The sequence below is a fragment of the Dendropsophus ebraccatus genome, chromosome 6 (genome assembly GCF_027789765.1).
Source record: "Dendropsophus ebraccatus isolate aDenEbr1 chromosome 6, aDenEbr1.pat, whole genome shotgun sequence".
In the NCBI taxonomy this organism is placed as follows: domain Eukaryota; kingdom Metazoa; phylum Chordata; class Amphibia; order Anura; family Hylidae; genus Dendropsophus; species Dendropsophus ebraccatus.
In genome coordinates, this window is record NC_091459.1 from 113831609 (window position 1) to 113849107 (window position 17499).

The 17499-nt window shown below is 41.9% G+C and overlaps 1 protein-coding gene across 4 annotated transcripts in view; it reads right to left on the bottom strand.

Annotated features, from left to right (window-relative positions):
- Positions 1 to 390: 390 nt before the first annotated feature.
- PPP2R3A (protein phosphatase 2 regulatory subunit B''alpha) overlaps positions 391 to 17499 on the bottom strand; it is a 131592-nt gene continuing 114483 nt past the window's right edge. For all 4 annotated transcript variants that reach the window (XM_069975696.1, XM_069975693.1, XM_069975694.1 and 1 more), the window contains 12 exons: positions 10468 to 10734; positions 10140 to 10243; positions 9215 to 9317; positions 8440 to 8514; positions 6805 to 6891; positions 6465 to 6621; positions 5911 to 5959; positions 4689 to 4778; positions 4158 to 4333; positions 3946 to 4064; positions 3297 to 3403; positions 391 to 1329 (listed from right to left, as the gene is read on the bottom strand). In XM_069975696.1, the coding sequence (XP_069831797.1) occupies positions 1233 to 1329; positions 3297 to 3403; positions 3946 to 4064; positions 4158 to 4333; positions 4689 to 4778; positions 5911 to 5959; positions 6465 to 6621; positions 6805 to 6891; positions 8440 to 8514; positions 9215 to 9317; positions 10140 to 10243; positions 10468 to 10734 (1431 nt within the window). In that variant the 3' untranslated portion in view covers positions 391 to 1232. The remainder of the gene's footprint in view (positions 1330 to 3296; positions 3404 to 3945; positions 4065 to 4157; positions 4334 to 4688; positions 4779 to 5910; positions 5960 to 6464; positions 6622 to 6804; positions 6892 to 8439; positions 8515 to 9214; positions 9318 to 10139; positions 10244 to 10467; positions 10735 to 17499) is intronic.

A 17499-nucleotide genomic window follows, 5' to 3' on the forward strand; every position in this document is an offset into this window, starting at 1 on the left:
TGGGGCAAGGCTGCGGGAGATTATCATATGGACCAGCAGGAAGAGAGAGACAATCTCCAGCACTCTGGTGCCATGGTGGATCACACAACACTACCAGCATTAGGTACCACTCACTTTTAATATATACACTACTTACAAAACTAAAACTCTGCATTGATATATTTGTCTACAAAGAGTGAAGGCACATCCCAGGAAGGATCAAACAATCCAAGTAACAGACAAGGCGGACACCAAGAGAGGGACTGTGATGGCACTGGATGAGCGGACAACATAAAATGCCCTAAAAGTGCTTTATACATAGGGAACTTACTTGTATTCAACTGAAAGGGACACTATCTGGCGGCTGAGCGTTCTGGGACACACTGCATATGGGGGTCAGTGATTTCTCCAGTATATATATATAAATATATATATATATATATATATATATATATATATATATATAATATATTTGGTAGCTATGGTCTATACTGTTTCATGTCCCAGAATGCTTTGCCAGCCTCATCCCTGTAATAATTTTGAATGGTTATTCCCTTACGTTCTTCTTACACATATTTACATAGAGTTTGGTATGAATTATACACATGATGAAGAATACTGGAAGGCTGTGATAAATAGAGATACACGACTCCATGCTAGGACCTCCTCGGTACATATACAGTTATCTAATAGAGGCTTTCTGATGTGTGGACAGCGGAGCTTTGGTTCTATGTGTCGGCAGCGTACAGGTATGAGGTGGGTAAAGGCAGTGATTACATACAAATACATCAGGTCATTTCTCTACAAGTAACACACAGGCCCTTGTGTATCCGCACTAGTACACAGGGGGATCGGAGCCCTTACCCACCGCAGCCAATCAGATTCCAGCTTTCATCATTGCTGTGTGCAGGTCAGAAAATGAGAGCTGGATTCTGATTGGTTGGTCAGGGTAGCCATCCCGGACTGCCCCTGCACTGCTGCGGGTACACATCGGCCCTGTATTTAAGACATATTGCACATAAATGGCTTTTTTGTTCATTTGACAGCAAACTTGTGCACTCACACACAATGTGGTAAAATAAAAGCAGAACTTATGTCATAGAGCTTTTTACAAAACAAAGCAATTCTCTTCACAAAATAATCATAAAAAATATATTTATATATTATTTCCCCCTGAAAGTCTTCTGGTGACCAGGGCTCAGTCCATAAATACTGGTCAGTCTGATTGTCCAGTGAAGGGTGCAGGGTCGGCCTCACGCCGTCAGGTCCGAGATGACCAACTTGTCCATCTTGCTGTTGATTTCGGGAGCAGAAATTATCTCGTCTCCATCATAGTCATCTTCAAATGACCTGGGAATAAGAAGAAAATACTACATAAAGGTAATTCTGCATAGTTACTGGGATACTGTACTTGTCATAATTGATGGTTCATTGCTAGGATGTGTAATGGGATTGGTACAAGTGTGACTGCTGATACCTTCTTTATCAAAAGACTGGAAGGGACCGCTGCAGTACCTTTCCACATTCACCCATGTGCTTAAAGGGAAACTGACAGCATGGATATCTGCCAATCACAAGAGCAGTACATACTTACCTTCCACACTGCTCTGTGATCCGGCATCTTCATGAAAACAGATCTTTATCCCGAACTGACAGTGTTACAGAGGTGTGTCTGTGACACTGACTGTGCCTTCCCCACTCTGGACGCTGCTCAATCTTCAGGCCGCCAGCCCGGTATAAGAATCGTTCTTCATGAGCACACCCAATCACAGAGCAGTGCATGAGGTAAGTACGCACAGCTTGTGTAATCGGCAATGGCAAACTGTCAGCATGGATATATGCATATCTGTCCTGTCAGTTCCCCTTCAACCTGGTATTGGAGGTTGACCTCATTAAATGTTTTGGGTTGGGCTGTAATACCAGGCATAGCAAAGGATACTGGCAGCATCATTATGGCAGAAGACAAAGATGGAAATATGGTTCTCAGTATATTTGCTCCCTTCATCCTGGTATGTCCTATCAGTATTAGTACGGAATCAGTTAAAAAGCTCATACACATTAAAGTGCCACTGTTGTTTAATTTTTTTTTTGCATAAATCAATAGTACAGGAGATATTAAGAAACTTTGTAATTGGGTTTATTAGCCGCAAAATGCATTTTTATCATGAGAAAGCAGTCTAAAGCTCTCCCCTCTGTCTCCATTGTTCTCTATAGAGAGGGGATGGGTTGAGGGAGATGAGGCACCAAAACAGGACAACAAAGAATTAATTTACAGCTACATCACTGGGCTATCTCCTCTGAAGTCAGCACTGACCTCTGACCTCTAAATACTGGCTTTCACACAGCTCCCACTGTGTAATCCTTTGTTCTCTGCTCTCTGCTGGCGACTAATCTCCCTCCTTCCTCCTGCCCCCTCCATAGAACAGACAGGGCCCCGACTGATGTAAAAGAGTCAAGATTTCCTGATAATGAGCAGTGGATGAGAGAGGAGGGAGGGGAGGGGGGGGCTGGGGAAAGTCTTTTTGAATGCAGATAATGGCATATTTGCCTAATAAACCTAATTACTAATTACAAAATCGCCTGTACTATTGTACTAAAAAACCAAAACAAAACGACAGTGACACTTTAATTTAGTCTCCCACAAACCATCCAACTTGAGCATGTATGTTTAAAGCATTACTGTCAGTTTATAACATGAACTCTTTTGCAGGTCCAATTGCAGCAGCAACGTTTCGACCAAGCATGATCTTGATAAAGACTGTGCTCTGTCGAAACGTCGCTGCTGTATTTAGACGTGCAATAAAGCTTTGAACTTTGGCCAAATTCCTGGATGCTGTTGGGTTCTCTTACACCTGCATTTCTATCTTTTTGAATGGGAGGGCTCGCGTGCCTCCGCTCTCCACTCAGAGAATTGACATGAGGTGCAGAGAACATAGGTGCGCAAGCTCTCCCATTCAAACAGATAGAAGGCAGGATTCGGTGCAGAGTCCATGCGGGGGATTCCGCACAGAATCTCAGCACCAATTCCATAGTGTGAATGGGGCCTAATACTGTACAAAGTCTATAGAGCCCATCTCCTGCAAAGAGTCGGATAGAGCAGCAAGTTGGGGAATGAAGCACATAACTGTGAACTTCTACCTCAATCTAATGATTGGAGGGGTCCCAAACACCCTTATTCTGACCAATCAACACTTTTGACATGTCACACAGACCTAATAACATTGTGTGCCATTTTGTTACCACAAATAAGTTCAGATACCAGCAACAGCTATGTTCTTGTAACATGAGGGATGAACTATGAAATATCAGGGACTTACCCCTCTTGTAAATGCTCAGTGGCAGTTTCCTCAGCGACCAGGATCTCGTATTCTTCTGCGGCGTATCTGTCCCAGTCAGACGGTTCTGGTATTTCACTGTCAACATCCTGTACAGGGAGAGATGGGATATACTGGATGTGAGTAGGAGCCCGGAGCAATGTACTTGGAGAGTTTCCAGAATATTTTAGTATAATAAGTTATCAATGCTTCCAATTTCTCAAGAATGGTTCCTTTTTCTCCACTGATGTGTATATGGTTGGGAGTGGGACAGTTATCTAAATATCCATCCGTGTAGGTGTATATTTACCTGAATAATGACCATTCTTATTAAGAAATAGTATAAAAGTCAATATTTTTGGGGTGCGGAACCATTTCTCTGCATTTCATTGATTTCTTATTGGAAAATTTGCTTCGGTTTAAGAGTGGATTTGGATTACAAGCACGGTCCCGGAGTGAATTATGCTCGTAATCCAAGGCACCACTGTATATCGATATATTGTTTTTTATTTTAGTCCGGTTCTAGTCTAAAAATCCTAGAAAAAAATCCTTTAGGCATATTAATGAGACTATCCCTTTATGTAATCACTAGTATGTTATGAGGAAGCATTGTGTATGGATGTAGGAAGGAGACACAGACAGGTCATGGTACCTTTTGCACTGCAAAGGGATCTCTTTGTTCGTGGTCTAGGTACTTCTCCAGATTAAAGCAGGTGTCATAAAATATGTGCGCCATTTTACAGCGTTTCAGGTCTTTCAGAGTGATTCGACCTAAAAGGTGATGAATTTGACAATCACATTAGTACCAGTATTAATATCTTGTAAGCAATAATCTTCCCATGTTATAATACTATTGCTCCGCACCTTCAACTTCTGGTTTTACCAGGTCTAATAGCTGGCACAGCAGATCCTGAAAGGGTAGTGGCTCAATACCCATAGTTTCCATCTTCTCACACTGCTCTTCATAGAAGTATTCCAGTTCATACATGGATAACACACCATCTCCATCCAGGTCCATGCACCGGAACCAGTACTCAATGCTGTGGGAAGACAGCGCAAGGATTTAGTATCAGACCAATGACATAAATACTTTTTATAGATCCTTTTATTATATTGCACTACTCTATATATACCTGCTAACAAGAGACAATGCTTTTTAGTTTAAATCCATTGACATTTGCAGAATAAGACAACCATGCAATTAACACTTCTGACCACTAGGTGGCAGTCTCAATGCTGTTATTATGAGTGCATCTTACATTTAGAGAAGATTCTGACTTGGCTATATTTTAAGGATTTCAAAGTGTTGTAAACTACATCCCCTTTTCCCAGGGTGCACTGCCTGAGCTAGAAGACGTATGATGTTGTATTACCAGACACAACCCCCATCATTACCTTGTGGGGTTTTTCTTGTCCTCCTCAGATATTAAGAACCAGACAAATTCTGCATAGCTCATCCGGCCCTCTTTTTGGACAGCGTTCCCTCTGTGAACAATTATAGTACAAGTTACAATAGCAGCCATGATATCTGCACATTGAGAAATCACACACTGGAGTTGTATCTAGCAGCTTGAAGAAACTCCCTCCCCCCACATTTCATTAGGAGGGGAAGGCCGGCTGGGGCAGATCAGGCCTGCCCCATTGCACCAAACAGCCTCATTTGCATAGGGAATAAACTACAAATTTTACAAAAATGGAGCTTAGGATCAAAGTACAGAAATTACCTTCACCCTCAGCTCCCTGTACGCTATAGGGATATATCAGCAGGTTAGATGTGTCTAACCTGCAGTTAGTTTCCTTTTAAATTGGGAAAACTGGGTTCACATTATGTTTTTTTCATCTGTTTTTACAAAAAAATGGAAGGAAAAACGGATGCATTTTTGTGCTTCTGTTTTTCCATTGACTTCCAGTATATAAAAAAGAAAAACGGATCAAAACACATCCATTCTTTTATGTACACAAAACTGTGGTCGACCACACTTTTGTGTACAATAAAAAAATGGATGCATTTTAAACCTTTTTGCTATAATGGAAGTCAATGGAAAAACAGATCAAAACTGAGGTTTACAAATGTATCCTTTTTTCCCATCAGTTTTTTGTCTGTTTTTTCTTCCCCCAAAAAATGGATGAAAAACAAATGAAAAAAAAACAAACAAAAAAAAACGTAGCGTGAACTTAGCCTGTCACTTTTTTATTTAGAAAATAAATGCAAGTGTAAACAATTCTTTATGTAATTTAGTAACGTAATGTGTGCCCTGTTTGAACGGTGCCCCCCATCTATTCATGGCGTTACGTTGCTGTGTATGAATATAAGTGGGGACGGCAGAGCTGTATTGTATCCAAGGCTCTCTCTCCCAGTGTTGTGCCCGATTACAGACAGAGCACAGCATCAGCTAAACCTGTTTGAAAAGAAGAAGCACCAGATACAGCGGAATACAAGTTGCAGGTAAAGCTATGTTATTCCCTGCTACTGCCCGTAAACAGCCAAATACTTTCGGTGGCAGGGGAAGACATAGCTGCACTTGGCTGTAACCAGTACTCTCTCTAAACAGGCAGTTCTAGAATGCAAATATCTAAACTTTATCCACAGGTTTTTGATGTGGCCGCCTCCTCTTACCGTGTGACTGCTCCTGAAAATATCCGTTCTATGATTCTGTTTGAAGAAGCTGAAAGATACAAAAGAAAAAAAGACAAATGAAACTCTGGAATCTCCAATGGTGCCAATAACATGTAATAAAAACATTGCCAGAATCCCAGGCATAAAAAACCTAACCATAAGGGTTACCGTATCAATATCAGAACCCTAAAGAGACTGTGAAAGGTCACATTAGAGAAGAGGGGGGACTACTCGACATATCTCTTTACCTTGCATAAGACGGACATAGATCCCCATCTACAAGATCCAACTAGTGCTCCTTTATGATGTTATTGCACATTACAAGCCCCCTAATGTGAGTTAGTGGGTTAGCAGTTGTCTCCAAAAATCACAAGGCTGTAATAGTAACATTGTAAAGTGAATCTATACATTTACTTAGCTTCAGATAGAAGAGACGTATGGCTGCCTGATGTTACAAAGCACACGCAGTAGCGTTACATATATATATTATATATACACACACACACACACACATATATTACATACACACACACACACACACTCACTGTACTCACCATGGTCATTATATCTTGCCAGGTCTTTCTGGTCGATGTATAGATCATGGTCAGTGTCCAGTTCCCAAAACTTGCAATAGATGACATAGAAGTGTTCATAGGAGAAGTAGTCCGTCACCTGGTTAATGTCGTCCTCTTCCTCCAGTAAAGCCAATGTCTGCACAACAAGTGATATTAACATTATCCAAATTATAAGGCAAATGATGTATCCATAGGGTTTCATCAGCCTGACAGAGACCGGAGTCCAGGTTTAGGAAGGGTAATGGCTTCAGACATCAGGCAGCTGTATTCCCGATCCTCAGCCCCGTAGTGTCGCTGTCACATACATGGTGTCACCTACCTGCAGGAAGTTACTTCTGCGCAGCTCAGTAGATGTGATTCTCCCAGACCACGACCTGTTCACTGTGTAGAATATTCTCTGTATGACCTGCCGGGTATAAAATTGACAATTATATCTATTTCTAACATGACTTTTAAAGTGTCCGAAGTATGTCCACAGTCTGATCTCTAAAGAGAGTAAGTGAGCAGTTATGTGCTTCTTTTCTTCATCACTTCTCATCTTGCTACATAAGTTAAAAAGGTTTATCCAGACTTATTAAAACATGTCCACTTTCTTACAGAAACAGCACTATTTTTGTCCTGTTTGTATGTTTAGGGGTGGGTTTTGCAGCTCCTTACATTGAAGTGAATGGAGCTGAATTGTACTACCACACACAACCTGAGGACAGGGGTGGTGCTGTTTTCGCAAGAAAGTAGCTGTGCTTTTTCTAATCCTGGATAACCTGGACAACAAGACAGAACAGGCAGTGAGCTGGGGAGTGAAGCGTATAACTGCCCTGTTCTTCTAATGAAAGTGACAATTTACTATTTTACAGACTTATTCTCCACTTCTATAAACAATGGGGGAGATTTACCAAACATGGTGTAAAGTGAAACTGGCTCAGTTGCCCCTAGCAACCAATCAGATTCCACTTTACACTCCTCACAGATTCTTTGGAAAATGAAAGGTGGAATCTGATTGGTTGCCGGGGGCAACTGAGCCAGTTTCACTTTACACCATGTTTGATAAATCTCCCCCAATGTGTAAAGATCTGTCCAGCAATCGGCCTGTAACCACCACAAGGGGGCACCCATGGAAGGCTCTAAGGCCCGGCTTATATGTATTATCCTTCTTTTGATGACAACTGATGCCACAACTGATGGCAAAAATGCATCCGTTGTCGTATCCTTTTTTCTATCAACTATCAAGGCCGAACGCTGCAAGCCGTGTTCTGCTGTCTGGCCTGTCCGGCTATCCGGCGTCCCAATTGAAGCACTGGATGCTTTGAACGGTCTTATTGAATTGAATGGGATCAGTTCTAAGATCAGTTTCCCTCAGGCTGGAAATGCCACCGCATCATTGGATCCACCCTAACAAGAAATGTGGTGACTTCCCAAAGACAGTCATCCATTTTAACTGCCTAGTACGAAATTATTCACACTCTCTACTGTATACTTTCCTGGCCTCACAGCTACTAAGCATTGGCGGAAGCCCCTGTATTGACCTGTATATAATAACCTTAAATGGTCCTGGCTGCCGGGGATCGGAGGGTGGCAGCTCCGATCTGGGTTAGAGGGGAGGAGGCTGACAGGGTACTTTCTGCTTCCCCCTCAGACTTGCTCCGGGTCCAGTAATTGACTCCTAGGTGCAGTATCCGGTTACCTGGACGCCAAGTACAGTAGCGCTACAGTAGTCGCACATTCTGTGCAGCCCATTGGGCGGTGTTGTCTTACCACCAGCCTGACTACGCTGACGTATAGACTATAGCAAGTTCCTGTGGAGCTTGTGAGACCTCTGAAGAATGCCATCTTGCCTACCGCTCACTCAACAGCAATGCTCTGCATACTACACAGCAATGTAAGACACGGTACAGGGTTTTTTTTTCTTCTTCATCCTATGTCAGGCTTTTGCTATTCGATTACAAGGAACACATACCGTAGTTATGTATCGGGAGTGAAATTCAGGCGCTTCCTTGAGGAAGGTCAATCCAGGGTGTGTGTCTACTATGTCCTACAAAGAAAAGAAGCGAGTATTATTCCACTGACCAAGGGTATGGTAAAGGTGTTACGAAGAGAAGTGGCTGTGTCCGATCAGAGTCAACGTAAGCTAGCCCTGCACTAACCGTACGCCAAGTCACATGTCATAAAATATGACAGGTGAAGAGCCTCCTCTATTTTAGTGTTTGCGTCTATTCTGTTTTACAATGAGTGGCAACAGTAAGAGACAATATGGGCCGCTCTGCTGCCACCAATGTTCATGTTGGGAACTGCAGGGCTGTCTAAACACAGGTACCCGCTATGATCCAATGCCGCTTCTCTTCTTTTATCATTTATGTTTTAAATTTTTTCATATTATGTTTAGTCCCACCTGATGATGATGTACATGTAAGGAACTTTGCCAGATGGCATTAAAGGTGCAGTCCATAATTTATACTCCCCATTCAGCGATACAATTCCCCCAAAAAGCTGTGTCAAGACGTAAAGGGGTTATCCAGGATTTAAAAAAATATGGTCACTTTCTTCCAGAAACAGCATGACTCCTGTCTTCAGGTTGTGTACGGTTTTGCAGTTAAGCTCCATTCACTTGAATAGAACTAAGTTGCAAAACCACACCAAAACTGGGGACAAGAGTCATGCTGTTTTTGGAAGAAAGTGACCTTGTTTTTGTAATTTCAGACCACCCCTTTAAGAATTACAATGAAATTTCTCACCTGTAGAAGGGGGATGAAGTCCTCTTGTTCTAAATAGCTGCAGCCTGGTTTTGCTAAAAGGTTCATGAATTTGGAATTGTCATCATGACAGTTCTGTAATAACCTATCAAAAGGTAAAATAACACCTGTATTATACGGTCATAATAATAAAAAATACACTAACTTCCTACTTTGTGGCACTATAGCACTATAGGTACAACAAAACAATGATACATAAAAATGTGTCAAAAAGCAAACATTTAGACGGCTTAAAGGATTTTTTGAACAATGAAATTTATGTTTGTCTAATAAATGAATACCTATTGGTAAAAAAAAAGTTATTTTACTACCTTTCCTGCTTTTTATGCAAACTGTCTGCTCTGTCCTCTTCAGCCTCACGTCCTGTCAAGTGTAAATCCTATATAAGAATTCCTGTTCCTGTGTACACTCTAGCTGGGAATTCATCCAACTCTATCTCCCTCCCACTACAACATCTGGACCATAACCCATCCCACAAAGTAGGAGGGAAAGCAAGTTGCCTGAATTCCCAACTAGAGTGTACACAGGAACAGGAAGTCTGTTACAGGATATACACCAGACAGGAGGTTTGGCTACTGAAGACAACAGAGCAGACAATCTGGATTAAAAGCAGAAAACAACATGATCGATGGTAGTAAAATAACTTTATGAAGCAATATATGTTCATTCATTAGACAGATGAAAATAGGTTTCTTTGTCGGAATACCCCTTTAAAGAGGACATATGGCTACTGTGCCGGCTGACAGATGGGGGTTTGTAGAAGATATCACAGGTCCTATACATTATACAGGGAATTACAGTCCATCTGAATGAATTTCACTCATAATAGAGGTTATCCAAATTGGATCACCATGTAAATGGTATATAAAACTCTTCACTTTGGAGTAGAAAAAAAGGTCAAACTTACTTTCTCCACATTGCAATGAATGAATGAACGGACACAAACCCCGTCCTTTCTCCACCAGCCGCATTAAAGAGGGCAGCCTTCCAGTACAATGGACAGCCGCATACCTGAAGAACAAGGGATATATGTATACTCAGCATGTCAGAACAATACCTACACGTCACCTCTCATATAGTATCTCAATAAGGTTTATGACATAGATTTTCCTTAAAGGGGTTATCTCAATAAAACAACCCATTTAGGGCATATTAACAGCACAGTTTTAGAATCCCCCCCCTCTAAGAGCCTTTAGAAAGGTGTCTTTCAAACCTTTCAGTAATTTCTAACCTACCTTGGCAATCTTCCCCATCTCGTAGATGTCAGCCTTCTCGTCCTCCATACTAGAGAATGCTGCTTCGATCTTGGAGATGGAGTCTTCATTGTTGGTGCTAGGGTTGGGCAGTCCTTTTGGGAAGTAAAATCGTGGAATGTTTATGGACAGGGAAGGGGGGACGGTGACTTTGTTGGCGGGAGGTGGAGAGGCCGGGCGAGGAATTACAGGCGCTACAACCGGGGCAGGAGGAGGTGTCCCTGGCTTCTTCTCTTGTTTGTTTTGAACCTGAAAAGAGAACATACATGTTAGAGTACAGTAGTACATACAGATAAGACCAACAATACTAAGAGTCAATTGTCCACGTGCGAATGTAAAAAAATATGGGTACGCCACTGATAGAATCCTCCGAGAACAAAATGATCAGGCAGCTGAAATCAAACATGCCTGATCCTTCTCTGTCGGGGTAGAGTGGGCAGTCCACCATATACATTAGACAGTCAGCAACTTCTGCCGAAATCGTAAGTTTTAGCCAATGTTTTTCTAACGTGTATGAGGCTATGATGCATATTAGCATATTATGGGTTAATACAACCTATAAGTTGAATGGAGATCATGCTGTACAACAGACATATTTTCTCCTAGAAGAACAAGGGAAGAGAATCCTATAGTACAGCACCATAGGGAGGACTATATGGCAGCACGAGTGCCTACAGCTCAGCAGAGTGCCACTATACAGGCTATATACTACATGCATGGGGCTTCAAATCAGATGAAAAACTACATACACTGCTTCTTCTGTATACATCATCTATAGACCTGGCAACAAAAATCAACCAATGAAGCTCCTTCATCTCCTACATCTATGAGCCTATCAATGATCGCAAGCTTCCAGCTCACATACGCTCTGCCACTGGGAAATGAAGATTGAAATCCCTACATTGCTGGATCACCCGACATGGAAGTGACTAGAAGTAAAACCTATTACTTATTCCCCCTTACTTTACACTGCAGTAGTTACTGAGTACAGATATAAACATTGCACAGTTACACATCTTAAGGGGGTAGTCTTCATGAGGCACCCCATGTCTACAGTATACGTATACTACTATTAGGCCATATGGAAGGTAAGGATGGAGTGTGGCTGGTTTACACCCCTGTATGAGCCCGAACAGAGAAGTATGTTATAAAAGTGGCTAGTGCTATGGCGGCCCTGACCTATACAGGTATTCCAAGCTATACGTTGGGCTAAAAGCAGCTTTCCCTGGAGAGGACAGCTAACCACCAAGGTTAGATAAGTCACCATTATAAGGAGAAGAAAGCTAAATGGTCCAAACCTCATTACAAGGGGTGGAGGATTGGAGATTAATGGAGATATATGTTGACTGCAACACGTCCTTACTGCTACAGAACCTGATACCAGACATTACATGCCTCCTTTACTGGGAAGGGAGTCCCGGGAATCTCAGGGGACACAGCATGCAAGATTATCTGGAGGAAAGTATCCTAGGCTAGGAACAATTTGCTATAGCAGCACTATGGTTTGACTGGGTATTAAAGGACAAGTCCGGCCATGTAAACTTTATTCAAAATGCAGGGAAAAACATAAATTATCACAGCTCACCTCTCCCTGTGCCTCTCCAGTGTTGGATCACCAATATGGTACCTCCACCAAAGCCGATGTCACAACCTGCTCGATGGACTGTCCGCTCAGCCAATCTGTAACTAGGGTGGGACGCCACTGCAGTCACTGATTGGCTGAGCATTACAACTCAGATGAAAATGCCTTCCAGCTGGGGTCCTGGGGCCGGTCACACATCGTGAGTAAGGGGAGAGGTAAGTACAGATTGTTGTATGTTCTTCCCCTGACTGCTGTCAGATTTTAGCCTGGGACGCATTTCTCCTTCAAGGGGAGAGGATATGTATACATATGTTGTCTATATGTTGTTGACGACGAAGCAATGACAGCAGGGACTGGTACAAGCAAGGGATCGATGGAAGATTAGTACAAATATGTAGATGATGAGTAAAAAATATGTATAATTCCGGGACATCAATCCTCAGGGTATGCTACCACTATCAGACATGTGGTAGTCAAGACTCCCAGCACCCTCTGATCAGATGATTGAGGGGATCTAGTTGAGTGGTGCGGCTGCCTCATTGTTTACAAGGCACAGGGTTGTACATTTTATAGTGGCTGTGCCCTCTATTGCAGTGTAATCCAACTCACATGGGACTGAGCAACGGAGAACGGAAACACAAGTCATAGCTACTACTATATGTATAGAGTTGTGTTGGTAAACAATGACGGGGCCACTCCAGTGACTATAGCACTTCAGTAAGCTAACCGCCATTCATACTGAGGCCTGGAAAATTTTTAATATAACATATATAATCTATAATCAGCCATACAGGTTTACCAGTTAGGAACCCCTACCCACTGTATATGTTCAAGGCAAAATAATGTGAAAGTTAAAGGAATTCTGCCACCAAAATGCAGTAAGAGCAGAGACCCGCTAACAAGCAATGGCTCTCCTGGACTTAAGCTATCGATGTATTAGATGGATTTATTTATTTGGTGCCACACAGCCCTACATTTCTCCTGCACTGGCTACTGGGGTATAATAATCAGCTGATGACAGCTCCTTGTGGGGTCTTGGTAGCATATTAGGGGCATTGTGTAGCCATTACATTTCCATCTGTTTCCCATCTCTTACCCATATATATTTGGTAGGTTAACTAGAAGCAGGAAACAGATGTTGTTAATGAGATTGCAGGATTAGACTACACAGGCCTAGTTTGTAGTCTGTTACCATAGAAACACAAGGGCCTACAAAAAGAATGTAGACAGAAAACAAGATTGTTTTACACTGTGTTCTATACATAATGGTGGTCAAAAAAGGTGAACAAAACATTAAGTCAATGGAGAGAATTGTGGTCAGATGACCATTTGCATGTCATACCTAAATGATAAGACCCAATAAGCGCACTCTTACTTCTGTACTAGAACAAAGAGTTAAGGGAAATAAATCATCGGAAAATAACATTGTTTAAATAAATTTTTATATTAGAAATATACTTTTTGGTGAGATTTTTTCTAATTTTTTTTTTTAATCTATATTATAAAATAGTTCTGAAATCTTTCAGCTTTTTACTCTCACCACTGGGGCCAAAACTAAGCTAAGACTTCCTGTTGTCTTTGTGGTGATAAGAGGAGGCTGCTGTAAAGTGATCTGTAAAGCATTACAACATAAGGTGACACCAGTTGATAAAGGAGACAATAGCAGCTCCCTGTGGAATGATCTCTTCACAGGTCACAGAGCGTTTTACATTCTTCTCAAGGGAACAGACAGTCTATTGTCATCTATGTCCATGAGTTTTGCTGTAAAGCATGTCACTAAGTGCTGTTAAAACAGCTAGGGCAAGATTGCAGCCCCCATAACAATGGTATTTTGGTATCTGACTCTTAACAGTAAAAGAAAATTTGGCTGACATATTCCCTTTTAATACATGAAGCTTTTACAGCAGATTCTGCTAATCATATCCATTCAAAGAACTTATTGTAGAACTGCCCGTATGGAAAACACCATAAAATGGCATTACCATAGTCACAGATTTTACACCATTTTAATGTTTTTAGTCCCTATTGAAGCTGAAAATGTGACAAAAATGATACAATTATGGAACATCTTAGGTCATAGAAACCACCAGGGTTGTGATAATTCAATCTTTATCTTATTTATTAGGGCCAATTCACACTGAGTAAAACTGGCGGAATTCCCCTGTGAACTCTCCGCCGCAGAATCCTGACAGCCTCAGTGTCATACAGGCAGTCTATGGGAGGGCTTGCGCGCTTCCTCTTGGAAGAATTGACGCGGAATTCCACCAGTTTTAGTCTGTGTGAACAGGCCCTCACATTGTATGTTCTGAACACTGTAGTAAAGTAATAAAGAGGCCAAAATTATATCTATCCTAAGATAATAAGGGAGATACTAAAAGGGCAGACTAGATGGTCTTTTTCTGCCAACAATCTTCTATGTTTCTTGGCAACAAAAACAGTCCATGTGGACACAGCCATAGATGGAAGAGATGTGTTTACCCTCATGTAAACAGAGCCTGACCCGCCAGGGGTCAAACATCACTTTGTGGGCCACAGGGGCTGGGTTAAAGGGCACTCATGTCGTAAGAGAAGGAACGTCTTCCTGGCCATAAAACATGTTACAAAGGGAATGCCACATATAATTTAAGCCAGTGGTACGCGGTAAAAGCCAAGACCTCAATGGCCGCTAACAACCAAACAACTATGGAATGTTCTTTGCAAGTGATCAAATCCTTATACCTTTTTTTGTTACTGAAAAATTCTACTAAAAGTTAATATATTATCTATATATATATAGTATATATATGTATCTAGCCTTAGCAAGGACCAATGGTTTTCCTAACATTGCTCTTCGTATGAAAGCAGAATCAAGGACGTCCTGTACCCTGCACCAGACAGTATATGGAGTTGCCATTGGTGGGAGGCGGCCGTCCTCTGCAGAACTCAATACACATCCCAGACTTACAAGAAATGAAAACCAAGACTGCAAAGCAACGACCAATAAGATGGAAAACATCAGGTGGGTATTTGGCTAACGCCTGCAATACTGTTGTCCTTGACGGTCTCAAAAAATACAAAAAGGTGTTAAAAAAAAAAAGCTGCAAAACGGGCCTGAAAACAGCGCTTCTTTATACTTTACTAAACTACTGTTTATTACCAAAATAATAGGAGTATATATACAGCAGCCTGCGGGATGGTGATAGGATCCAAACGCATGGGGCGAAAAAAAAAAAAAAAAAAAAACAACATTTTTTTTTTACTTTTTCCCAAACCATTGACAAATTTTCCAAAAAGTGTGACAGCAAATAGCAAAAACAGTTGGCTATGGCTATACACAGCACCATGCATGTCACATACAGCACATAGACGGACTACTCTACCTGCTCACAAGCAAACACTCCCTCAAACCTCTGCCGAAGTCTTGGCATCTTGGATCTCCACTTAACCCATGTTAACACGACTAAACCTCTGTTAGACCACTGCGATGTGCGGGACAATTCCTAAGTAAGAGGCAAGTTACATACTATAACTTTACAGAAAAATCAGCCACAAACTTAAAGAACAAGCCTGGGCCTGAATTGTAACTTGGCACACACAGACTCCGACTGCTATGCACTTACAAGAAAGCCTGACACTGTTCACTGGCCACTATAAATAGGCCATGGCATCTGTGTTCACATTCTTAAAAGATACGGCATGCAGACCTCTCGACCAGCTATGAACTGTGCCCAATGAACATGCAGCACCAACCGCTGACCAGCAGGGGTAACCAGAGCCGCTAAAGTTATGTCATCCTTATACTGATCACTCTTCAAACTATAACAAGGCTTCAAAATAATTAACTTTTTTTTTTTTTTTAAAGCATAAGTCAGTGACGCCTTCCACAACGTAAGCTAGTGGTGCCATGAATCCATACAGGAGTCATCAATGAGAAGATGCTGTCCCATCCGCACATTGCCTGCCAATGTGGGTAGATGCAACAACACGGAAAACGTCTATAAAATTACAGATTCTGAGAACCATTCATTGGAATATTTAAGAATTCTCATACCTATTCTGATATCTATAAGGAAAGTGGAACGGAAAGTATTTGTCAAACACATTATTTTTGGCTCGGAAATAATCTTTAGAAAGAATGTCCAGCAATATGGAAATATAAATGGTACTTCGTTTGTGTCAGGGTCAGCTATCATTTTCTTTGATGTTAATTTAGTCTTTTTTTTTTATCCAAGGTTAGGGTGCCTTTACACAGAGATTTATCTGACAGATTTTTGAAGCCAAAGCCAGGAATGGATTTGAGAAGAGTTGAACTCCCAGTCTTTCCTTAATGACGTGTTCTGTCTTGAGCCTGTTCCTGGCTTTGGCTTAAAAAATCTATCAGATAAATCTCTCTGTGTAAAGGCATCCTTAAAGGAGAAGTCCCATGGAAGGACAAAAGCTGCAGGCAGACTGGTGGGGGCAGGAAAATAATAAAGACCGAAACCCACCCGTCCTCGTGCCGGCGATGCGCCGCTCCTGGGTCCTGCACCTGGCTTCACCAGCTGAAACGAGCGATCACCCACTAAGACAATCAGTGACTGGGGCGGTGTCCCGCCCCAGACACTAATGGGCTGGGTGGGCAATCACTCAGCCAGGGTTGTGATGTTGCAGCAAGCAGAGATGCAAGTCACTGGCTGATGTGAACGAAGACCGGGACCAGCGCATTGGAGGCACAGGGACAGGTGAGTTCAGTTCTTTATTATTTTCCTGCCCCCACCAGCCTGCTATCTTCCAGAAACAGCGCTACTCTTTTCTCGTTAGTTTCCAATAATCTAGGTTCAACATTTGTATTGGGGGGGCTCAGTTCGGTGTCCCATTTGCATATTCTGTTCAATAGCAATAACTGGAGCCAAAGGGATGACTGCATTCTGTTTGGATACCAAGTCACCCTATTGACTTTATGGCGTCCGTTCACCTGGCTGGATTTGACCAGACCAAAAAGAAAAACAAACTAAACACAAAATATGAGGCTTAAAGTGTCACTGTCATTTTTTTTTTTTTGTGTGTGTGTGTGTGTGTGCAGAAATCAATAGTACAGGAGATTTTAAGAAACTTTGTAATTGGGTTTATTAGGCAAATATGCCATTATCTGCATTCAAAAAGACTTTCCCCAGGTCCCCCCCCTCCTCCTCTCTCTCATTAACTGCTCATTATCAGGAAATCTCGACTCTTTTACATCAGTTGAGCCCTGTGTAACCTATGGAGAGGGGAGGGGGAGGAGGAAGGAGGGACATTAGTCGCCAGCAGAGAGCAGAGAACACAAAGGATTACACAGTGGGACCTGTGTGAAAGCCATCATTCAGAGGTCAGAGAGGTCAGTGATGACTTCAGAGGAGATAGCCTGGTGATGTAGCTGTAAATTCTCTTTGTGGTCCTGTTTTGCCTCATCTCCCTCCACCCCTCCCCTCTCCATA